Here is a 26,368-nt window from a genome sequence, read left to right as displayed (position 1 = left end):
TGTGGCCCAGGCATGTTAGTTTCTTTTTACTCTTAAAGGGTTATGAGTTTTTAAGTGAGTTTAAAATCATAATTCTTATATCATTAGATATTTTGTATATCATAATGTTAAATGCTCTAATATGTAAATCAATAAATATTCATTAAAATCATAAACATTACTATTTTAAGTAACATCAAGGTTGCAATAGTTTGATGTACTAGCTGTTTGGTGCTAGTTTTTCCTTGGGGAGGTGAGATTAAATGCAAAATTGACATTATTTTTAGAAAGCAGCTTATATTATGCATCATATTAACACAATTGTATTATAAATATTTTAAATTCAGACAGTTTATATAGGATAAAATTATGCCTTAAAATTTTCTTTAATTATTAGTAGCCAGGACATAGAGTCTGAAAACTTATAATTATGTAGAAAAGAAAATTTAAATTACCCAGCACAGATCTTGATTCAAAAATCAAAGATGAATGTTGAAAATAGACTTTAAAAATTTATTAATGCAATCATTCAATTGTGAATCATTCAAGAAGTTTTCCTGAATAACCATATTGTGAACTACAAAATTTTAATCTTAGTAGGAAAATATTATAATACTATACTTGCCTAGTGTTAGATTGGGTGAAGTGCTTTAAAAAGACAATAAAGAATTCATTTTATATCTTTGGTGATTTTTAATACAGAGCATTGAAATATCATTTTTAAGGTGAGTTTTGATCAACTCATTTACATAAATTTTGTAAACACTATTGAAGTTCTCCTCTTTGTGGAAACTCGACCAGATCTGAAATTTCTCTCTTGTCTTGGCTTTTGTTTTCAGAATAAGATCTTACTCTCTATCATCATAAAGGCAAACATGCTCAGCATTTGTGTGTATCTTCAATGGCAGTCATCTCTTGAGTTTTAAAAGTACAATTTCATCCCCTCAGTATTCTGTTTCTGTCCCATTTGTGGTTATGCAGTTCATTAGTGAGTACCAGCCCTGTATCTAAAGACAAGGATCACAGCCTAAGATTTCTGTGCCTTAGACATGTATTAAATTTTGTGTGTTCTTTTATGTACTAAAAACATACAGAAGCATGGATATATGGACTGCTTTTGAGCTCCTGCCAGGTCTTGTGTAGTTGGAACTGAATTATGGCTGTTAAGACAATACAAAGGGACTCTCTGCTGCTAAAATACAATGAAGTGACCACTGGTTTGATGAGGGAGGTAGAAGTAGTAATCCTCACATTATAACAGTCCATTGAATTAATGAAATTAATTAATCTGAAGACATTATTTAATCTTCATTGCTTTCCTGTATTTTGCATAGATAAGCAAAATGAGTGTTGACGTGATTCTAATGGACTTATTTATCCTGTATTTTATGAACAATGTTCTTTTGGATATCCTCCTCATGGAAGTGCCTGATGTTAAAACCACAAAGAAACGGGTAGATTTGGGGAGAAAAAAGGCCTGGGAGAAAACTCAGCTCTCTCCTTTCCTCTAATAATACACTAACTAAATAAATCTTATTATAATTTGTCCAAGTAACCAAAGATTTTAAACACAAGCTTCATTTAAAAGATCAGATGACTGGATCACAGAGATAAAATAGCAATTTAAAAAGATTTTTTTGTTTCATTTTCTATGCAATAAGCTTAATTGCTTTAACAGCTATGAGCGATAAGTCTTTATCTGTATTTGTATCTATATTTGATTCTGGAGTCATTTTGCATTATGATCAAGGATTGAATTTACATTTGTGTTTTGTAGTTGGCTCAAAACGGGTCCTAGCACTTTATGTTAGTTTTACTTTTCAATAAAAAGAAACCTTGAAAGAAGTAATTGCTAAGGAATTACCACCCAGTCAACAAAGTGCATACCTTCTTCTACTTAGAGACTGTGTAGAACAGAAATGATTGGTGACTTAGCAATGAACTTTCTATGATTTATAGAGATCCATTATTCACTGTTTAACTGGAAAAACAAAACCAAAGACATGGCCTTAAAATGCCACTAAAACACAGTCTCTCATGTCATTCTGCAACACTAGGTGCTATTGATCAATCAGGAGATGGTGTTTACCAACTCCCAATATTTTTTTTCAGATTTCTTTAACTCGGTGATTCAATAAGTGGTTCATGAATCGCCCAGAAGCCGTCCTGATTAAATAATAAAGAACCCATTTCCGTTAAAATGGACGTGTTATGCCAGCTTCTGATGTTTTCCGAAGACGGCTCTTGCAGGTAGTGTCTTTCCTATCTGCCTGCGGGACTCACTTATTTATTTATTTAGAAAATATAAAGAGATAGACCTGGTATGAAGGCTTAACTCATTGACTATGGGCTAGTTTACCAGGCAATGAAAATCAGGGAGCTGTAACTTAGGACAGTTTTCCATTCATTCCCCACCACTAAGAAGTAGTTGAGAGCAATTCCATATTATTTCTAAAAGATACAGGGCCTTTGAGAGTCATCTTTCACTGTATTTAAAGTTTGTGAAATTGCTTGAACTCTCAAGGAGCTATAGCACATTTGCTTGCCATTTCAAGTTATGTACACAATCCATTTCACACGAGGGTGGAAGCTGATTAAATGTGGAGTGGCATTGTTATGGCTGAAGGGGAATTAGGAAGAGGGTTGAGAGAAGAGATTATGATGGACAAAGCGCTTATATTTTCTATCTAGAAATTGCTTTTGAAGCTTAACTTCATTCTATTAAATGGAAAACATCTTCTTAGGTGGAGCCTACCCTTACCCTCCCCAAAATTGTAATGTCCAAGAAATAACCTGGCAGAATACGTTTCTCCTTCAGTATATCTGACACATTTGGAGACTCTTGCTCTAAACATGAGAATATTTGACAAGTTGTAGTTTTGTGTGAAGCGGGTATTGAGTCAACCATAACAGCGCAAGATTTGTATGTTTGAAGTCTCAACTTAATTGTATTCAAACATTCATGTTGTACAGTGAGTGAAAGGTTTTATTTTAGATCACTTTGCACTTACTTGGTTATGTTATTACATTGTTATGTTTAGTTCAAACATTATTAATTTCATAAAAAATGGTAAAGTTTCTCATGAGAAGGTAGTAGATAAAAGACATTTAACTTGATGTAGATGCTATCAACTTAGTTCATGCTTCATTTTTATGTATCAGCAGACCTTTGTGGAAAAACACAGGTGGCATTAATTACACTCGAGTTGTTGTTAAGGTACCGTAAGTTGTGTACAACTTAGGTAGATGTTCTCTCAGATTGGCCCACTGTCTAGACTAAAGCTCCATTCTTTAAAATCTGCTTTATTAAGAATCAACTTTAAATCTCAATTAGTACTACATCCTCATTTGTTCTGGAAACAAAGCCAGGAGGACATATTTTATAAAGATCTATATATTTTGGTATGAGACTGAAATTTGGCTCATGTTCTTGTTTTCAAGGCTGACTTTGGGACTCTGAATAAAGACTCACTAAATTGGAAGTGCGTACAAAATATGACTTTCCCATCACAGTGCAAAGAATTTTGGAAATATAAAAATATTTTGATTTACTATGATTTTTCATCATCAACAAAGATGTATATTTTTAACTGATATATATATATATTTTACCTTGCTTCTGAAGGTTAAATAAAATGTAGATTATTAATTTAATAATTTTCTATATTTTAACACATAACTAGGGTTGGAATTTTTGTTGGGAAATATTCACTGCTGGGAAAGTAATTATAGATTTCATTTTATGCATCTAGTTTTACATTGAACAAATATATTAAAATTTATAGCCTCTTACAGATGAAGACTAATAGTTCTGTATATTTAGTTTTTTAAATGAGCAAAGTTTAAGTTTTCTGAATGAAAAATTTTTATGTGACCCTTAAGGCACAAACCATTTACCTTAATAAGTGCTATTAGTAAAAACATTACAGAAAGTATCTATGAATTTATCACTGCTTTTGTTATTTTGATACTAATATGGATTACATTAGGCTTGGCATAGTAAGACTTATTGCTTCTAGTTCACTAAATTCTCGATTAAACTAGAACTTTCCATGGCTTCTGTTTTGTTATAAGAACATTATAAAGTATAAGACTATGTAACAGTTTTGTAAAAAGAGTTTAGAACTCCAGATATATTGATACATGAACATATAAGTTATATTACCCAATCTTCAATGGAGTATTTCAACTCCTTTTAAACTGGAGTCCTAAAATACGCAGATGAGTAGTGAAGAAGTACATTATTGAGAGGAATACAGAGGTAGCACATTCCTATAGGCCTGACACTCAGATGGTTGAGACAGGACAGTCAAGGTTACCTTGGTCTCTATAAAGAGACCTTATTACAAACAAACAGAATAAAAATAAGAAAATTGTTATTATAAATTCTGTTAGGTGTGTATAGGAGGTCAGCAAGAGAGGATGGGGGATGGAGGTCTGTAGGAGAGAAAAGTGAATAAAAGCAAAATATAGTGATGTATGTAGAAACTACAACAAAACTCATTAATTTGTATAACTTAAAAATAATATTAAAGGATTACCAGCCTACAGTCCACATCCCCAGAGAAGCTAGTAAACAAGGGGGACCCTAAGAGAGACTTACATGGACTCCCTGAGAAGAGGAAAGGGACAAGATCTCCTGAGTAAATTGGGAGCACAGGGGTGGGGTGGGGGAGGTAGGAGAAAGAGGAGGGGAGAAGGAGAGGGGGAAGGAGAACATAAGGGATCAGGGAGGTGGAGTTGGGGGAAGAACACAGAGAAGGAGAGCAAGAAAAGAGATATTTTAATAGAGGGAGTCATTATGAACTTAATGAGAAATCTGGCACTAGGGAAATCTCCAGGGATCCACAAGGATAACCCCAACTAAGAATCTAAGCAGTAGTGGAGAGGCTACCTTAAATGCCCTTCTCCTATAATGAGACTGATGACTACCTTAAATACCATCATAGAACCGTCATCAAGTAGCTGATAAAACCAGGACCCCTGATCCTGGGTTGGGGGGCCTGGACAGTCTATGGGACCTTTGGCAGTGAAACCAGTATTTATCCCTAGTGCACAAATGGGCTTTGAGAGCCCATTCCCTATGGAGGGATACTCTCTCAGCCTAGATACACAGAGGGGTAGGGTGGGGAGTGTCTAGGTCCTGCCCCAAATGATATGACAGACAATGATGATCCCCCATGGGAGACCTTACCCTCCCTGAGTAGTGGATTGGGGGTGAGATGGGGAGTTGGTGCGAGGAATGGGAGGATAGGATGGAGAGGGAACTGGGATTGGTATGTAAAGTAAGTTTGTCTTTAATTTAAAAATTAATTTTAAGAAATTATTAATGGGTTTGGGAGATTGCTTAGTGCAGTGGTTCTTAACTTTGGGGTGGTGACTCCTTTAGGGTCGAGCAATCCTTTCACAGGGGTCAATATCAGATATTCTACATATCAGATAATTTCATTACAGTTAATAACATTAGCAAAATTATAGTCATGAAGTAGGACTGAAGATAATTTTATGAATGGGTGGGGTCACCACCACATGAGGAACTGCATTAAAGGATTGTAGCAGTAAGAACGTTGAGAACCACTTCTTAGTGGACAAAGTGTTTGGTATGCTAGTATGAGTACCTAAGTTTGGATCCCAGGATCCATGCCAAAGGCCAGGTACAGTGGAATACACCTGCAGGCCCAAAGTTTGTATGTGGATGCATGGGCTGCCTGAATCCTGGGGTTTGATGGCCAGCCAGTCTAACTAAAACAGCTGGTTCAGGTTCAGTAGGAGACTGTCTCAAAAATGAGATGGAGAAACTAACCTATGGTTTCCACACAACTACAGGCGTAAGTGCACCCTTACACACATTTTCACACATGCATATATCATGGGGGATAGTTAGAGGGAGAAGTTTCTAATGTAAAATCAGAAATCAGACATTACCTCATGAACATTTAAAAATCAGAAGAGCAGTTACTCATAGGAAAAAAATTTACTAGAATTGAGTGCTCAGAAACTCTTTGGTTAAACACTCACATGCATGCGTGCACGCACGAACACACACACACACAGGGACTGAGAAGGGGTGGAGTGAGAGAAAGAGAGTTTTGCCCTCAGGAAAAAGTTACTTCCTCTATGTATCTATCTCTAAGTTCCCTTTTGAGGGTCACATTGTTCTACCTTTGAACATTTTAGCTTAATTTTCTGTGTTTCTGAAAGCCACTGTATGTACTATTTGTAATGGGTTTTGTGCTGGTGCCGGTTAGGTAAATAATAATAATGCTCTATAGACTTTATTTAATTGAAAGTAATAGAAAAGACTCCAAGAAAACAATAGACAAATTTTACTAATATATGCAATTAACATTTACAATGCTTAACCTTAGTTAAGAATTAAAAGATGAAAATGCTTCCATCCCTCAAGGTTTTACCTTGTTACCAGGTGTGATTGTAAAGAGGCAAGTGCTATCTATACACAAAGGGAGAACATGTGGCATGGAGAACAGTTTCATCAGCCACACAGATACTTGCTTTACTTGAGGTCACCTGACTGACAAGCCTTGCCGATGTGTCATATATAATCATCACAAGTCTAAAGGCTTTTGTTGATATGGCATTCCTAAACACAGGCTAATTTTTAAAATATACACATGATTTTCTTTTATATTTTATTTCATGGAGTCTTTTAATCTTTTGTAAAGTGTACTGGCCTTGTCTAGCTATTTAATTAGCTATTTATTAATACAAAAGAAATAGGTGCTTCCGGAGAACTGAAATAAGAATACACTTTGGTGATCAACTCTCTCAAGAGTTTTAGCCTTAGGTCTCAACCATGCCTGGCACTGTTGACTCTCAAAGCCCTTTCCATGCTTGTCTGATCTAATTTCTTTAAAAGAATATGAACCATTGGTTACAAGATTATTATACCTCAAAACAAGAACTTCTTATTAAATGAAGCCAGTTTTACCCTCAGGAAAAAGTTACTTCCTCTGTGTGTCTATCTTTAAGTTCCCTTTTGAGGGTCACATAGTTCTACCTTTGAACTTTTTAGCTTAATTTTCTGTGTTTCTGAAAGCCACTGTATGTACTATTTGTAATGGGTTCTGTACTGGTGCCAGTTAGGTAAATTATGTCCTACCCTTTTCTGTTGTGCTACTGATAAATATTTATAACCTACAAGGTCTTGTATATAAATTCTTTGGTATATAATTATATTTTTCTTTTGATTTACAATAGTATTTACTTATTTTTATTATATGCTCAATTCCTTTCATAAATATATTTATAGTTTTGTTGTAAATGAAGACAGAATTTATGATTTGGAAAGAAAATTTAGAAATTAAAGGTTTAATTCAATCATCCCATAAATATTCTGTACTATCAAAGTAGTCATTTTATACTATAAAATACTACTCCTTGTCATTAACTTTAATATATTTTTGGAATTACTAGGATCTTACTTGATGAAAGTTTACACATCATCATATTAACAGAGCTATTTTTAAAATTAATCTAACAATAAATGTACTTGCTGAGGTCCATGACCTCAAGTGAAAGCCTTGAGCAGTGCTGACTGAAATTGTCAAAGTCCATCTGTGTCAGTGCAGTATTATTGTCGTATCACTTTCTTTAAATATGAACAAAGAGAAGCATAGAGCAGAGAAGACAATCTTGTATCCCTTTGGTCTGGGCCACCTTAAGAATAGTATAGTTCACCTTTTAAACATGCAAATGTGCTGCTATGTAGACAGACATTTTATATAACAAGTTAGCTTTTGCATTTTAAGAAATTAAAAAAAACTTACAGGTGAATTTGAAACTCATTGTTTTGTGTGATTCTTTCTTCCCTGTTTGTAAATGAAAGTTTGTGCTGTCCTAAATAACAGTTGAGGAACTTCAACTTGTGAAGTTATTTTCCTTTGGCAGAGTGGATGGAAAAGATTTGGGGAAAAAAAGCAAAAGTGCTGGCACAATGGACAGGAATGTTGGAAAAAATTTTTAAGTGTTGGCATAGGAATTCTTTAAAAATTCTAACTCACATGTGAAATGAAAGTAAAAAAGCATCTGTCCTATTTTATGCACACTGGATAAATAAAAATGAACAATTATATTTAGCAAAGTCTAAAGCTCTTTAAACTAAGGTATTCTGTCTAGCTTTTGGCAACCTTTATGTTATTTGTTCCACTGAATTAAAATATTATGTTTTAGTGAAGGCATACTTTGTAAAGCAGAAATTATGTAGAAAGGGAACATTCCCTTTTCCTAGTTATGATGACCTTAGATGAAATAAAAAAATCTCTAAGAGACTAAACATTTCTAGTGTATGTGAGCGAGACCTTTGGACCTTAGCCCCAACTGCAATTCAGCCCACTAACTAGTGCCATGTTTACCATAGCATCTTTCATTCTGTCTAAGGGTATGAATTAAGTCTTTAAGATTACAGCTACAATTATTTTTGTTTAATTTTCCACAATTCATGTTTTTAATTCTACTACCAGATGTGGTCATATTTTCAATGAAAGCAAACAAGAAACTTAGAGTAATATGAATTCTGTTTTGATTCCTTCATAACTGGTTTAAACCAGTATTTTAAAGGCCAACAAGACATTTTCAAATTGCTGTCTGAGATGCTTCCATTGTGTATTGGTACCGGAGAAAAAGAATTTGGAGCTCTCATCCAGGTGTCTGTAAAACTACTCTATTTTGCTATATGGTTATTATTACAGTGTGTTGTTTTCATGCATCAAATTGTTAACACAAAGATCTCAACACATGGTTTCATAATTGTGAGTGAAATAGTCTACAGAGTACCTAATTTCCTTTGATCCTTTATGTTGAACAGTTCAGGCCGTGGTACTTGCCTTGATAATGAGCCTCCCAAGCGTGACTTTCTTTATCCAGCTGTGGCCCCAGGTCAGGTGTATGATGCTGATGAGCAGTGTCGTTTCCAGTATGGAGCTACATCCCGCCAATGCAAATACGGGGTAAGAGGTCTTAATCCTTATGTTCAGTCATTTATAAATGTTCTCTTATGACACATGTTCAAGTGGAATCATGATGAACTTAGTTTTCTTTTGGAGCACTATTAATTTACATAATGTCTTGACACTAACTTTTCTGATAATGTTTATATAATATTTATTTCTAAATATTTTATTAATACTAAATTAACATATTGTGCAACTTTTTGCTAGGGAAGAAAATGTAATTTTAGTAAATTCTCATGCATTTATTTTTTAAGTCTTCAGCTCATGATGCCAATTTTATTTTGTCTTTTAAAATATTCTAGATTTAAGAGACTTCTCTACTGCCTTTTCCTGGCACTTTTATAACTGTGCTAAAGGGCATTTTTCACTGGCTTCTTGCCTTTACCTTAATTCATTCTAGCTAGAACTGAGTCATTTCAAGTTGCTTCACCCACTGCCCACTTCCAACACAACAGCCCAGAAGGAACAAGGTGACATTAGCCCAAATAATGAGAAAAAAGAAATAGCTGTGGAAAAAAATTGTAAGCATCTTGATTTTCTCTCATGTTTGCCTAAAAAAGTCACTGTGCCATATTAGAAATAATTAAGAAGTTGTTTTTAAATTTCTCAGATATTTTTGTCTCTAATATAGGAATGCATTGAATGAAAAAACAGGATTCTAAAATGTCAATCTGTGTGCCAAAAAATATTTAGGCTTAAAAACCAAATACAAAGGCTTGGTTTTTATTGTGGTACAGATAGTCTAAATTCCTAGAAAATGATAACAATACAAGGAATTAAGTTTTACCATAACATTATTAGACTACACACTCACCCTACCATTTACTCCTCTTGGGCATGGAGCAATGGGAGGCCATAAAACACATCTCTTGGGTGACAAATACATTGTTATTCTTGGTAGACGTTGGCAGTGTTTTCAAGATTGTGTGTGATTACATGTAGATCTACGTGTAAAACTGATTTTTTTCCTGTTTCTTTGTAAACTCTTAGTTGTAAAAGGATCTGGTTCCTTTTGTTTCTAAATTGTTTTTTTCCTTAAAAAAAATCACCCAAGCATTACTCACAGTCACTATATATACGCAGTGGTCAAATGAGCTTAAAGGTGCTTTATAATGTCCCTCTCTGGGTGTCCAGTTTTCTGTTAGCTACTCAAACTGTCTCCATTTTACTTTTCATTTTGGAAATTGTGTTTGAACTCCATCCATAAGCTTCTATGGAAGATAATTATATTATTATTAGTGTTCTATTTATGGGATTTATGAATGTTGAACAAATTAATTTAAAAATTGATTTGATTCTTCTCACTTAATCTTGAAAACTCACTCATTCCACGCATATAGAAATGAGACAAGTAGTAATTACAAAACTGTATTTTCTGCTTTTTAAATCTTTCTGTATAATGCTTATGCTGACTCCTGTACCAGAAATAAAATAAAATCAGAAAACTTTGTGAAGACATTAGCATTTATTGACATAATTTCTTATATTTTGTCATGAACCTTTTTTCCTTTTTTTTCAGTGAAATACTGGTTTCACTAGAAACATATATTATCTGGAATTTTTATGGTCTACTATACATTTCTAGTTAAGATTCTTTTTTATTTTATTTAGTTATTCTTTTATTACATATCAATCACAGTTTTTCCTCCCTACTCTCCTCCCACTTCCCCCATCTTCCCCTCACCCACATCCTCTGACCCTCAGAGAGGGTAAGGCATCCCATGGGGAGTCAACAAAGTCTGTCCCATCACCATGCTGAGGCAGGACAAAGGCCCGCCCATCTGTGTCTAGGCTGAGCAAGGTCTCTCTCCATAGAAAATGAGCTCCAAAAAAACAATTCATACACCAGGGATAGATCATGCCAGTGACCCACAGACTGCCCAAGCCTTCCTCTTGTTAGGGTTCTTGATCTCGGATAGATACTTTAAGATCTCTCCCACCACCTGAAATTGTATCTTAAAAATTGGGTTCACATGATTATCATACCCAATTTACACTGGGTTTTATATGTTTTCCTAACATTTATAACATTTCTCTTTTTTTGTGATTTCCATTTTGGTTTTTTTTTTTTTGAATACGTTTTTTTTTTTTAGAATTTTATTTTATTTATTTTTTTTTTTTCAGTTTAAATTTAGATAAGAAACAAGGTTGCTTCACAAGTCAGTTCCAGGTCCCTCTCCCTTTCCCTCCCCTCCTCCTGTGCCCTCCCTCCCAACCCCCCATTATCCCCTCATTTCCCCAGGGAGGGTGAGGCCCTCCGTGGGGGGGTGTCCATAGTCTGCCATTTCATATAGGGCAGGGCCTAGACCCTTCCCCAAGAGTTCAGGGTGAGAGTGCACCTCACATTGTTGGATGGGAGTCCAAAGTCCGTGTGTATACTTGGGATGGGTACTGATCTGCTGCCCAAGGCTCAATAGATTACCTAGGCCTCCTCACTGACACCCACATTCAGGGGGTCTTGATCAGTCCCATGCTGGATTCCCAGGCTGATGCCTGGGATTCAAGAGTTAACCTTTGTCAGGTCTGCTTTTTCTGGAGGTTAAACCAGCCCAGTCTTAATCCCTTTGATCATCAGTCCTCCCTCTCTGTTACTGGCTTTCTTGAGGTCAGCTCAGTACTTAACCGAGGGAATCTGCCTCTTCTTCTATCAGCCACTAAATGAAGTTTCTGTTTCCCAGACTCTCTGGCCATGGGGTTGTAGGCTGGCACTCCCCAGATCTATGTCTAAAATCCATATATGAGAGAGTACAGAGAAACATGGCATATAACATTTCTTAATACTACTTTGGAAATCAATTGAGTCTTTGAAGATTGAGTCCAGTCCAGTTACCACTTTGTGCTCCAGGAGATAGCAGAAGGGAAAGATAACCTGAATGTAATGTGCTAAAGTGTGCGCTAAACACATTCGTGTCAGACTAGGTAACAGTTGATTCCTATTTTGAAAGCTAGTTTATAATGGCTTTTGGAAAGATTTTAAACAATGATAGAATGAACCATAAATGCTACAGTGGTAGCTTTTTCCATCCCTTTTACTCGGCCACTATGTAGTGATTGAGAGTCTATCCATGTTCAGTTTGTGTGTGTGTGTGTGTGTGTGTGTGTGAATTCTTAATGTATGCATTCAGTTATACACATGTTAATCATAGTTGGCTATTTTATTTGGAGCACAATTTTTCACAGTTATCATTGCATATTATCTATTTTTGTTTTCAAATTATCCATAAATTCTATCAGGATAGAAAAGAAAATATAATGCTTATAAATACAAAGAGCAGAATAGCACAATATAATATATAGATTGATATATCTGCCAAGTTGAGTAACCTATAAACAATATGGGGTGATATATAACTGACATATTGTATCATTTTCTGATATACTACAGACTGCCTTTATAAAATTTATAACAACCTTATAATAGTTTATAGATGGGGAAACTAAAAATGCAATGTGTGATTTATACAGTCCTAGATTAAAAACATGAAATGACTTGAGTCTGTTACATCTGTTGCTTCTAGGTATAGTAATTGTGTTAACAAAATAAAGATTGTAGATGTATTTTATTTTAGAGAACACTTGTTTAGTTTCCATCAGGTAATGTCTCATTTCTGAATAGTAAAATTCTTTTGGGAAAGAAGTAATCTCTAAAGTTACTATTTGGGGGACACACATTCTTAGATGTCTGAAATCCTAAACTGTGGCGTTTTGGAATGATGGAATTTCTTACCGCCACTGCCGCTGCCGCCACCACCACCACCACCGCATCAACAGCATTTCATATAGCTCAGGCTCATCTTAACTTGCTATGTAGTTGAGGATAACCTTGACCTCCTCCTGAGCCTCCTACCTGCTCCTCTCAATTGCTGGGATTCTAGGCATGTGACATCATACCCAGTTTATGTGGTGGTGGGGATCAAACTCAGGCCCTTTTGTAGGTCAACTAAGCTACATCCTCAGTCTTATTTTCTGTTATAAAAAAAAGTTAGGGGTCAGATAAATGATTGATTCAATAAGTAAAGGCATTTTACCACCAAGCCTGAGGACCTGGCTTTAACCTTGGAACCTGCATGGTGGAAGGAGAGATCTAACTCCTGCAAGTTGTCTGACCTCAATAGCTGTGTGTGAAGTTTGTTTGTGTACTTCTTTAACATAAGATGCAGCATGGAAAGCTAGATCTTTACTATATCACCTTCAAATATCTCCCAACTCTGATTCTGAGGATAATTTTTAGGTACTTCTTAGAAGAAGTAAATTACAAATAAAACAGCAGACCTGTTGTCTCTAGAAAATTTTTTGACTTATTCATAGCAACAAACTCCTATAAAGCTCTGTGGAATCTATTATGCCACTTTTCTTCCATTTCTCACTTTTCTTTCATTTTCAATAATTTTAATTAGAAAATAATCATTAAAACTAAGCTAGCAGAAAAATATTGCAATACTAATAAGTTTAAATGTAGAAAGGAATTCACTTATAGGCTTATTTGATATATGTGGGGGATCTTTTTGGCTGTATTCCAAAAAGCATAGATTAGGATGTTTTCAGATTTTGTTCTTCATTCTGTCATTTTAAATCATATCCAAACCACGGTTTTCAGATAACACTTAAGAATTTTGTACAGGTTATTGATATCCAGCATATAATTAACTATTAACTGTGAAGGGAATGAGTATTCATCTGCAGATAGAATAAGAGCCACACAAGTTTTATAAACCTCATAGCTTTGTGTAATTTGTGAATACTCTTAATATATGTGAATATTTCATAAATCATCAGTAGTATCTTGTAAATTCTATTTGTTTTAATATAGAACTGAATGATGTTTTACCAGTAGACGAGGCATTCTCATCCATAAATGTGAACACATTATCTAGCACATGGTTTCACAATAGAACATCATTTTTGGAATGTAATATTTTTAACAAAATATTATAAATTTAAAAGGTTGATCACAGTTTGCTATTACCTATAATGTTAAGTTGACCATCAGTAAATTTTATTCATTCATGGAAAACTTTTCAGTGAATAACAGCCTAATTGTTCTTGTAAATGTCAGGTAGCAAGAGCATATATACAAGATCACATATATGTTTTATGTGCTGGACACATAGTAGAATCTAGTAAGTGTTTCCATTTCTTCTGGGAATACTTGTCATTTGTGTTTGATTCTGTTCCTGAATAGCAGCCATACTAATGAGAGAAGATGAGCCTTCTGTGCTTTGAGTATGGGAAGATTGAGTTACATATTGACTCAGCTTCATCTTTTACTTTAAATCAAATGGAATTTCTCTTCAGACAGACTTTCTGTCTGATCACTCTCTATACAAAAACTTCTCCCAGTAATTTTGTTACATCATGTTATTTAATTCCATGTATTTTTCTCAGTTGATTGCTTGTCAGTTAAATGATTCATTCCTTGATAATTTTACCTAAACATGCATATTTGTGCATTCATATGCATACGTTCTAGAATTTTCCCTTACTTTTTTCTCAGTGCCACATATTATTATTTATTTTAATTGTGTTTATTGCTATGTACCCTACTAGAATCTGTATAACTTGCAATTAAAACAGTTCCCAGCTCATTGTAGTGACTTGTAACAACATTCTTGCCAGCTATGTATTTCTCCCATAGAGCGGGACTTGGGTTTAATAAGGAAATAGCTGTTAACCCTCAGAAAAATCATGCCATATCACACTGGGAGCTTATCTTGTCTGACAATTTACTACCACTCCCCCACACCACACCCCTATAACTTGTGTGTGTCTTCCAGCACCGTGAATGCTAGCCAGTTCAGTTACAACTTGATTTCTCTATGTTCTGCATTCAAAATATTTGCTGTCTTCAGCAACAGGGTCTTACTGTTTAAAAACTATGGTTTTTAATGCTTTCATACCTTATCCCTTTTGTTTATTATTTTATCACTACAAATTATGATTCAAGTCATTATTGCTTTGTCATTAAGAATCATCTCATGTAGGGCAATGGCAGTGGCACATACCTTTAATCCCAGCACTTGGGAAGCAGGCAGATCTCTGAGTTCGAGGCTAGCCTGGTCTACAGAGTGAGTTCTAGGACAGCCAGGGCTATGTAAGGAAATCCTGTCTCAAAAAACCAAACCAAAACAAACAGAATCATTCATATAATTGTGAATTACTTTATTAGTATTTTAAAATATTGTTGATTTGAGCAATTTTTTAAAAAATAATTGCAGAGAAATAGGAAGGTAATGTGACTGAAATAATGAAAGGTATATTGAGAAATACATATAAGAAAAATTTACAGAAAATAAGTTTTAGTAGTTTGAGTTTTTGTTTGTTCATTTTGTGCTTTGCCTTTAAAGGTAAATGTTGCAAAAACATGTACAATTACTGCCAAGCACCCAACATAGCATAAAGGTTAAAGTTTCCCTCAAACTGGAAAAATCTTTCATTTTCTTTGATTATGATTTCAAGATACCCAGAAGGTTTTCTCATGATTAGAGAAAATCATGAAACATATGAAGACATAAAAAAACAACTTGAAAATCCTATAGAAAGATCTTCCTGTATTGGTTATAGCAAATGAGTTGGTAGCTTCATTTCATAAACTCAGATTCTATTGAAGTCAAGAGGGCAGGTAAAGAAACCATGAAAAGATAACCTTTTATATTAATTTTTAAAGGTAATTTTATTGAGTTCACTGAAAGAAGGCTGTGGGATGGGCAGTAACCAGATTACTACCTGCCTTATGTTAATTTTCTAAAAACAGATTGACAGATGGCTCAAGTTTCAGTTTTTATTAAAGTGATGTCCAGTGCATGCAAACGCCCTTCCAGACTTCTATCTCTAAGAAGGAAGAACAATCTGATTGAGTCTGCAAAGGACTGGCTGCCTGGGACGCTGAGGAAGCGGCAGCAGGAGTTTCACTGAGCAAATGCTTCTGTTGGTGAAAAATAACTTCCTTAAGAAATTGAAGCCCCGGCTTGTACCTCTCAAGAGAACATACGAAACATTCCTTACCAACTACTTCAACTACCTGATACTGAGCAAATAAATTGACCTGAAATCTGGTTCAGTGAAAACCTTAGAATGTGTGACAGAAACAATTGAGTTTGACTGTACTTCTGTAACTCAGAAGCTATAGTGTGGTGAAAGAAAAAATAAACTCACTGAAGATAGACTGCATACGAGCAATAAACCGCATAAGCAAATAACCCAACACAAAGACAACAATAATCATCACAAGCGAAATAAAGATAGGAAAACTTTGAAAGAGAAGTAAGAAATATGGTGTTAAAAAGATAGGGATTGGGTGGGGGGAGGGAGAAGTTTGGTAAGATAGGGGTATGTTAAAGGAACCAAAATCAAAAAGTACAAATTCTTAGAATATGAACCTGAAAACAAAACAAGCAATGGATACAGCGAGAAACAGCACCAAAATAAATTTTCAATCCCTTAAAAGCAATTAAATTGATTTTCAAAATATATCATTGACCTAAAATGTGATCACAATATCTTCAAATGCTCAGGTAAGATTAGTATCATCTTAGAATTGTATATTCAATTAAAACATATAAAATTAAGATAAATTAAATCTATGTTCAGAAAAATGAGAAAAAGCATTCCTTGCTAAGTTAATTACTAAAGGATCTTTGTCAAAAAGAAAGCAATTGGATTCGGGGCAATGGCAGTCACACACATTATGGACAGTGGGTGTTGGACTAACTGAGATTTTTGTAGACAAAATTTTTCCCCAAAATTAGCAGAATAAGATAGGCTTGCCAATTTTAGTTTTTGTAAATAATACTTTAAGCACACGGATTCTGCCCTCTGCCTTATAGTCTCTGGTTAACAGCAGTTAAGTGCAAAGAATAAAATTTAAGTGATTGTCTATTAAAATGAAAAAAGAATGGTGTCAGCGCTGGAGAGATGACTCAGTATTTAAGGGATCTGGCTGCCTTGCAGAAGATCCAGGTTTCATCCCCAGCACCTACACAGGGGTTCACAAAAGGGATCTGGTGCCCTTTTCTGGCCTCTGTGGGCCCTAAGCATGCAAGGAGCGCACAGATATACATGTAGGAAAGAGAGTATAATGAAAAATTCTAATTGGTATTGTTCTTCTAGTTTTATTAGACAGATTTAAGGCATCAGTTTCCCTGGTCCCTAAGATTCTATGTGATAGTATTTATTCATTATGCTAACATGTCTGGTGTGTGCTAGAGTCTCAGTAAATATTTGTATATGGAAAGAGAATATTGCTATCACCTTTCAATCTTTCTTCCTGATTGTAGTTGACCCCATGAAATTAAAGATCCCATCTCAAAATTTCACTCTCATGCACTGTCATTTACAGAAATGTTTCTTAGAGGATCTGTTGATAATCCCTTAAACTTGAGGATGAGCAGAGCACCAGACTTCAGAGTCTTCCCAAAGTGTAATTTAAGATACTAGAGGAAACCCTAGCACAGAGGCAATGATTTATTTGCCTAGAGAAGTCATGAAACTAATTGTAATAAACTTGAACTTCTGTCGGGAATGATGAACACATACAAGAAAATTGTTGCTCTTGAGCTAAATTGGGGGAGGAGGGGAGGGAATAAACATTTTTCCCTTCCACTAACTGTACCTATCACCTTATATATTTCATTTAGGAAAGTATTTGGCAAGTATGATCTTTGTTATATAGAAATTTCTCAAGAGATAAAAAACTTTCAGCCTGCAAGTAAACTTCATTACAGCTTCAAACCTTCATGAAAGTGTTTATTCAGCAATTAATATTCATGTGTATCTAAACATGTTGCCCATATTCTACAGCTTCCTACTTGGTGTGGAATGAACTTTTCTTCTATATTGTCTTTGTCTTTCTAAAGTCAATATCAAAATTATTTCTTACTCAAGATGAAATGCCAATTGTGAATTCTGCTGGAAAATCTTTCTGTGATCTCTATGACTACTTTAACAGTGCAAGTGTATTTTCCAGGGTAGGTCTGCAGCCCCTAACTGCATGTAGCAAGCAATGTATGATAAATTAATGCCTAACAAAATGCTAATCTTCAGAAAGCCGCTAAAGTAACACATTCCTGCTAGATGCAAAAGTCTGTCTTTCAAATATTGAAGGAAGTTATATCGCCAATCTTGGCATCACAATTAAGAAAAGTACCTTAATCACTTGACACTTTGGGTAGAGGTTCCCCAGGTGCTTTCAGAAAATAATGTTTCTATAACACAACCAAACTATCTGTTTTCCTAATGGATGCTCTGAGTGTTGTCTTCAATGGAATCCTCTTGTGTAGTCATGTATAAAGTACATTTTAGGCTTCTTTTGCCTTTGTCTAAAGTAAGATCTAGACCTAACAAACAGAAAAATCATTAAGAGTCTTGTTCAGAGATAAACTATGCATTATTTTTCACATTTTAAACATATTTTTCTATTAAATGTGTTTTCGTGAACTCATTGTTGTTTGGACTTGGATAGGCTTTTAACAAACAGGTCAGTATTTAAAAACCTTCAAATAGTAGCAGTCATGCTGCTTCTAAATATTAAACTAAAAGAATGTACTGAAAATACATTGTAAGAAGAACAAGAAAGTATTTTTTATTGAGTTCCATTATTAAAGGAGAATTTTAGGTTGATACTATGATTCCCAGAATGCCCTTCTTTTTTAAATATTTTTTATTATTTTAATTTTAAATAGCTTGTTTTACATGTCAATCCCAGTTCCCTCTCCCTCCCCTCCTCCCGCAACCCCCCATCACCCCCCCATTCTCCCATCCTATTGCCAATTCCTTCCACATAGGGGATATCTAGAGTCTGTCATTTCACTCAGGGGAGGGTCCAGGCACTCCCCTAAGAGTCCAGGCTGAGAGAGCATCCCTCTTTGTGTTATGGACAATGATATCTGTTAGTATTCGAGGGATAAACACTGATCCACTACTCAGGACCCCATAGGTTGCCCAGGCCTCCTTACTGACTCTCACATCCACAGGGGGTCTGGATCAGTCCCATCTGTCGGTCTGGGGTCCAAGAGCTCTCCCCTGTTCGGATCAGCTGTCTCTGCTGGTTTTGCCAGCCCATTCTTTGCCAATTTGCTCATCGCTCCTCTCTCTCTGTCGCATGGTTCCTTGGGTTCAGTTCAGTATTTAACTGTGGGTGTTTGCCTCTGCTTCCATCAGTCACTGGATGAAGGCTCCAGGATGGTTATAGACATCAAGTTCATTATCAGGAATGGGCATTCGGGGTGGTCTCTACACTATTGCTTAGCTTGCCAATTGGTGTCATCCCTTTAGATCACTAGAGGTCACAATGGTGCCTGATCTGTCTTCTAACCTATGATTCCCTCTTCCCCATATCCTACCCCCCCAGTCAACCTTCCTGTTCCCCCATGACCTCTTCCTCTCTCCTCTCTCTTCCTCTTCTCCCCCTCTCTATTTCCCAGCTCCCCCTTCCCCCTGCCCCTCGCCATGGTCCCCATCTGTTCAGAGGATCTTGCCTCATTTCTCTTCTCTTGGATACCATACATATCTTTTATGTTCTTTCCTGTTTCCCAGACTCTCTGTCATCCCTGAATGCCCTTCTAATGTTTTCTTTTAAGCTCACCAGTCTCTAAATAAAGTGAAAAATTTTTAAGTATAATTAATTTTTTTAATTTAGTTTTTACTTTGTGTGTATGAGTGTTTTGCCTGTATGTGTGTCTGTGCATCATGTGCATGCCTGGTACATATGAAAGCCAGACGGCATTGAATTCTTCAGAACTGGATTTACAGATAGTTCTGAGCAGCCATGTTCATGCTGGCAACTGACCTCAGGTCTTCTCCAAGAACAGCTTGTGCTGTTAGCAGCTGAACCATCTCTCTAGCCCCTGATTTTAAGTGCTTTAGAGCCTAACACACATTATATGTCACCTCCTGACTGATAGAGGACACCCTTAATAGGAATCCAAAGAGAGCCCCAGCAATGTACTATAGTGTCATGTGGGGATTTCAGTTTGTAGAATCATTAGTTTCCATATTTTACTGTTTTCCTTTTCAATTGTGTCTGTGACACATGGTTTATTCTGTGTCTGGAGAGTTCATACTTCACTTTAGACATAGCCAGATGATAATCTGATAACATAACCTAATATTTTGTATTGTTGGTAATGAAAAAGTTTCATAATTCTGTTATGAGTCAGGAAATAATAAAGAAGGGGTGAAAATGTCATAAATAGAATTATTTTATGAAAGTTTACCCTCATTGTGCTAAAATATTTGAAAATAAAATTTCTAGATAATACTTAGACATAAAAGATTTAGAAATTTTTCCAAAATGTACCTCATATCTCTTTAAATTTATATGTTAAATTCCTGTCTCTTTGACAGTGTCTGTTTCTCTCTCTCCTCCCCAGTATACTACCCATTTCAAAAAATTATTTTTATTTGAATGTTGTCTAAGGAATCATTCACCTGATGATGTTCTGTTTGCAATTAAGTTTGTCAAGCATAATTTTTTCCTATGAACTTTTTCATTATTTTCCATGTTAATGAAATATTTGTACATTACTATTAAAAGATCCCCAGCATTATTAAATAATATGGCATGCTTTATCTACTAAAACAATAATTAATTAGGCAAAAGTTTAAATGATCTTGTTAAATGAACGACCTACCCTCTGAAAGACCTCCACCCTAAATGCTCTTTCAACAATAGCTTTGCTAGCAGTAAGTGGTGCTGGATGGCTGTGAGTGCACTCTATGCAAGTAATGCACACGCTTTTAACCTCTGTTCCTGATCAACTTGCTTTCGCCTTCTTTCCTAGGAAGTGTGTAGAGAGCTCTGGTGCCTCAGCAAAAGCAACCGCTGTGTCACCAATAGTATTCCAGCCGCCGAGGGGACACTGTGCCAGACTGGGAATATTGAAAAGGGGGTAAGCACAAGTGATTTCTTAACTCTTTGACACATAAACTGATCAGTTTCTGGTACTGGTTTTCATATACTTGAAGTCTATATTAACTTAAGATGTACTATATTAATTTAAGATGTACTTTGAAATAATATGTTTCTAACCATGTGGTAATTGTCCTATCTTAATATCTACAAATGCGCTTTACTTATGAAATTAAAAGCAACTAACTTCTCTGTGTCAGTTTCACATAAAAGAATAATAATAAAATAAAATGAAGCAATTTATTGAACATGAAAGTTATAGTTTGATACTCTTAGTTTTCATTAGTTTAATTAAAAAATCCTCTCTAGGGATTGTTCATGTAGGTTTGGGATATGGCTGAAATGCTAGAGCATTTCCTAAAACGTATGTGAGTCTGGGCTTAATCTTCATCACCACAGGAAAAAAAGAATTGTTCAAATAGATACAAAAAATTAGTTATATTCTGCTACTAAAATTCTCTGGAATTGTTACATATGTAAATTCTAGAATTTATTCTATTGACTGGATTTATAATTAACACTTGTCATCTCTTCTCTGTTTTGCCTTCTTCCATGTGAGCTGGGCTACTTTCAACAAGGATCACACTGAATTTCAGCTTGCAGTGGGATGTTTAAATAAAAAGAATGAAAGTTTTTGGGCAGCTGTCACAGTTTATTAATTCTTGCTGACGGCTTCATTCAGGACCCATGACCTAGTGCCATGTTGATGGCTTTTCCATGCTGGGTTTGGAAATGTTGGTAAATTATGCTAAATATAAGAATTGGTAAGGCCATTTTAAAAGGATTAGGGATTTTTTTTTCAAATTTTATAACTGGCCAATAAAAATACAGAGACCTTCATACACTACAAAATTCTTTCTCTCTTTTTTCACTGAAGTAATAGAAAATATTAGGAACCACATTCTTGAAACAACAGTCTAGGTTTATTTTGGACCTGCCAGTCCTTGTCAAGGACAAGTAGCAATTTACATTCATCTGCAAAGAAATGTACAAGTGAAGGAAGGAAGCCGCAATGGGAATCTGTTGCTTTATTAGGCATTCACTGATGGACTGTTCTTTTCACGGTCTGGCCTGAATCACAGTTTCTCTTCTCCTAGAGCAGCACTGTCAATAGACCTGATGGGTTCTTATTTTACTTTATTTTTTAAGCAGAGAAATATTTTTCTATAAATATTCATGAATTAGAGATGCAAGTTGGTGATAGAATAATAGCCTAGCAGTCACAAGGTTTGACTTCTAGCACTACAAAAAAATGACAGGAAGTAAACAACTCAGAGCCTTCCTACAAGTATTCTAGAAGTTATATAATAACTCCAAATATTAATAATTATACTGTTAGTAGTGGCTACTTGAAAATACATGGCTCAACATTAATCACTTATGTGGCAAACATGTTTGTGGTGGTTTGATTAGACATGACCCCCATAGACTTATTTGTTTGAATGCTTGGCCCACAGGGAGTGGCACTATTAGGAGGTGTGGCCTTTTTGCAGGAAGACTGTTACTGTGGAAGCGGGCTTTGAGGTCTTATATGCTCAAGCTATGCTCAATGTGGTACACAGTCTCTTTCTTCTGCCTGTGGATCACAATGTAGAACTCTTAGCTCCTTCTCTCTGCCTATATACCATCATATCCTGCCATGATGATAATGGACTAAACCTCTGAACTGTAAGCCACCCAATTAAATGTTTTTCTTTTTCTATAGACCAGGCTGGCCTTGAACTTACAGAGATCTGCCTGCCTCTGCCTCCCAAGTGCTGGCCTTAAAGGCATGTGCCACCACCACTTTTCTTATTAAGAATTTCTCTGTTCATGGTATCTCTTCACAGCAATAGAAACCCAGACTAAGACAGAAGTTGGTACCAGGGACTGGGGTATTGCTGTAATAGGCCTGACCATGCATTTTTTGGGGGACTGTGGACTTTGGTACTTTGTATCAGAAAAGTAGTTGATTACTTTAAATGGGGATTAATGGACTAACATATTAGGAACATAGAAGAAAGTGGTGCTGGGAGTGATTTGAACTGTGTGGGTTTGCTTCAAGAGGTCTAGGGAGGAGAATTTTAGTATGTAGCCTAGAGATTGTTCTTGTGGTATTTTGGCCAAGAATGTGGCTGCTTCTTATACTTGTCTGAAAAATCTGTCTGCAAATGAAGTAAAGAGCTTTTAATTAATTCCACTGAAGTCCCAAAACAGCCTAGTATTGACTCTGTTGTGTGGTGATTAGTGTTCACTCTTATGAAGATCTATAATAAAAAAGGAGCAAGCTGAGAAAGGAAAAATACAAAATGTACAATTTGAGGAGAAATGGGGCACCAGGAAGTGGAATGGTGTCAAGTCATGTTTTCAAGGAGATACACAGATTAAGAAATAGAATAAAGGGAGTGGTGACCTTAGGACAAGATCCCACTCTGCTAAGTTTCCAACTTGTGAAAAGGAATTAAAGGAAAGTTTAGAGCCCTGTGTGGTGGTGTACACCTTTACTATAAGTACTCAGAAGACAGAGGCAGGCAGATATCTGAGTTTGAGTTCAGGCTGGTGTATCAAGCAAATTCCAGGGCAGCCAGGCTTAGCCAGTGAAAGTCAGAAAACTGGTGAAGATGTAATTGAATGAGGAAGTCATGTTTCAACCCAGCAATCACCAACCCCAACAAGCACCAGATCCTGGTAGTTTCAGTCACATGGTTTTGACTTTAGAGTCAAGGATACAATAAAGTTGTTATGGACTCTTCCTCCATGACTAAGGACATTCACTGATGCCTGGCATAATTCAGGAGTGTTCCTGCATGGAGGCCCAGAAAGGCCATTTCATGAAGTTGTGAAGGTGAAGCCTAGATTACCTTGGAGATCCCAAATTTTTGGAGATGCCAGAATCATGGGTTACTTGCTGAGGAAAGCTGCTAACAGGAAGTGGAACCAGCTCAAGAGAAAGAAGTGTGTTGTAGTCAACAAAGCTGAAGGGAGTTGGAGATCTGAAGAGCGATTTGACATCAGACATGGAAATGCAGAATTTGGAGTTTGCCCAGCTGGTTTCAGCCTTGCTTTGGTCAAGTATTTCTCTATTATTATTCCTTTCCTCTGTTATGTAACAGTAATGTACATCCTATGCCATTATATGGTGGAAGCATATGATTATTTTTTGATTTTGGTTTTATAGGTGATTACTTTTAAGAGATTTCATGAATTTCAGAAGAGACTTTGAAATTTGGACTTTTAAACATTGTTGAGACTATGATAGATTATGAGGACTTTAAATTTGGACTAAATGCATTTTGCATTATGTTATGACTGTAATTCTATGATAGCCAGGCAGTGGCTGGTTTGATAGGTATGACCTTTATAGACTTGTGTGTTTAAAGCTTGGCCCAAGGATGTGGCACATTAGGAAGTGTGGTCTTGTTAGAATAGGTGTGGGCTTGTTAGAGGAAGTGTGTTACTGTGGAGGAGGGCTTCGAGGTCTTATATGTTCAAGCTATGTCTAGTGTGGTACACAGTCTCTTTCTGCTGCCTATGTATCAAGATGTAGAACTCTCAGCGCCTTCTCCAGAACAAGGTCTGCCCTCATGCTATCATGCTTATTTCCATGATGATAATTATGGACTAAACCTCTGAAAGTATAAGCCAGTCTTAGTTTAATGCTTTACTTTATAAGAATTGCTGTGGTCATGGTGTCTTTAGAATCTTCTTTTGTGCTAAGCTTGATAGCAAGACCTTAATTATTATGTCACAGAACTGTATGCATATATGTGATGAAGACTGACTATCCCTTAGAAAGTACAAATTTGGAGAACACTCAGAAAACATTTTCAATGCTAAGATGATGGCGATGAATTTAAGCTTATTTAAGTAAACAGAGTTAGAATTATTCCCAAACATGAATAAAAATAAGCAGAGGTAAGACAATGTAAATGAAATAGGGCAAAAATCATTTGATTCCTAAAGGCCTACATTTTTACTTTAGTAGATTTTAAGATCCTTAAACCCTTTCCTCAAATGAAGCCTGCGTACTTTTAGTATATGCATTTGAAACGAGGAAGGCTCTGGCTTCAAGAGCTCCTTGTTAGACCTTAGCCTATCTTCCCAGACCATGGCGTACCTCCACAGAATAACTTGGACTCCACAAAAAATTACTTAGGAACCTTGTAATTGCAGCAGTGGCTGTTGGTCAACATGCCAATTTTATTCACAACACAGCACTGTACCATCATAAAGTCAATATAGTGGATGCCATCACATAAAATTAATATATAAAGAAAATCTTAGTCATCTCATTTTCTCAGAAGCATGGAAGATGAATAGTTTTAGGAATGGGTACTAATAAAACTTAAAATAAATGAACCTATGGGGAAAAGACAAATGTAGATTCCTAGAAGGAAAAATAATATGAGAAAACAATTTAGGAGGCCTTTAAAGTGTCCACAACAATTGAATTTATTTAGTATGATGGCACATGACAGTATTTGTCATTATTTGTGATTCATGGGAACTGTGGGTTCTAAGTTAGCCTAGGTAATTTAGCTAGGGTTTATTCAATGTAAAATTTAAAAGTGAGGGTATGTTGAGGATAGTCCAGTGAGATAACACTTTACTGTTGGCATGTATATAGTTCTATTTAACAAGCCATCATATGCTCATGTGCAAGGGCATGTGAGTGTACACACACACACACTTTAAATTTTTATAAAATGTTTTAGACATGCAATTTAAAACAAAACACAAACCAATGATAACTAAGCTCAATGCTTTTTACTAATTGACTATGTTTACTACTTTTTCTATGAATTCTTATGATATATATTTACTATTGCCTAGTACAGATTTTACACTTAGAGCTTTGTCTATTTGGGAATTAAATGAGAACTCAACTCAGAATTTTGACTGAAAAAAAGAACAGCCATGTAGAGTCCTAGTGGCAAACTTAAAGTGGAAATTTCAATTGACCTGACCAACCTTGTGGTTAGTCTAAACTAGGCATATAAAGATAGGTGACATTCCCCAAATTGCTGGTGACAATGATAATATTTTTTAAAGTACTTATATCATGCCAGGTACATGTTGCCATTTTCCTGTTGACTAAACCTCAATGAAGCAGGTGTTGTTTTAACTTCATTATACAGATGAAGACTGCAAAACCCAACACCTCACAGTAACTTCATACCAAAGCTGAGGCTTCAACACTGGCCTTTCTGGTTCATGGTTGAAATCCTCCTATTTTAATTTATCTTCTCATTATGAATTGTATATTGAAAAAAGAAGTATTGTCTTGTGATACAAATGAAGTAGACCAATAAGCTTGAAGTAGACAGCATATTTTACTGCAGTAAGTGGAATTCTCACTTGTCAACATGTAACAGTCAGTTGTATGGTAAGAAATCACAGTAACAAGTCAATGTGGGCTAATAATATGTTAATGAAAATTAATAAAATAATGCAATCATTAATAGAAGAGCAAACAAATTTCTCCATACTTGATATTGATAATGGAGTGAGATAATGAGATAGGAGTGAACTTCTT

General features: G+C 35.6%; 1 protein-coding gene across 11 annotated transcripts in view; it reads left to right on the top strand.

Annotated features, from left to right (window-relative positions):
• The window catches only part of Adamts6 (ADAM metallopeptidase with thrombospondin type 1 motif 6), a 227,443-nt gene that overhangs the window by 99,478 nt on the left and 101,597 nt on the right, over positions 1-26,368 (top strand). For 7 of the 11 annotated variants that reach the window (XR_005869853.1, XM_040728950.1, XM_040728947.1 and 4 more), the window contains 2 exons: positions 8,804-8,945; positions 20,726-20,833. Coding sequence is in view for 10 of the 11 variants with exons in the window: in XM_040728950.1 (XP_040584884.1) it covers positions 8,804-8,945; positions 20,726-20,833 (250 nt within the window). In the remaining variant the exon portion in view is untranslated. Of the gene's footprint in view, positions 1-1,710; positions 2,230-8,803; positions 8,946-20,725; positions 20,834-26,368 lie in introns of those variants that run through there. The other 4 variants (XM_040728956.1, XM_040728955.1, XM_040728949.1 and 1 more) reach the window with 4 other exon arrangements.

Source organism: Mesocricetus auratus, unplaced genomic scaffold (genome assembly GCF_017639785.1).
Source record: "Mesocricetus auratus isolate SY011 unplaced genomic scaffold, BCM_Maur_2.0 Super-Scaffold_100020, whole genome shotgun sequence".
Taxonomy (NCBI): domain Eukaryota; kingdom Metazoa; phylum Chordata; class Mammalia; order Rodentia; family Cricetidae; genus Mesocricetus; species Mesocricetus auratus.
This window is presented reverse-complemented; position numbering and strand designations above follow the sequence as displayed.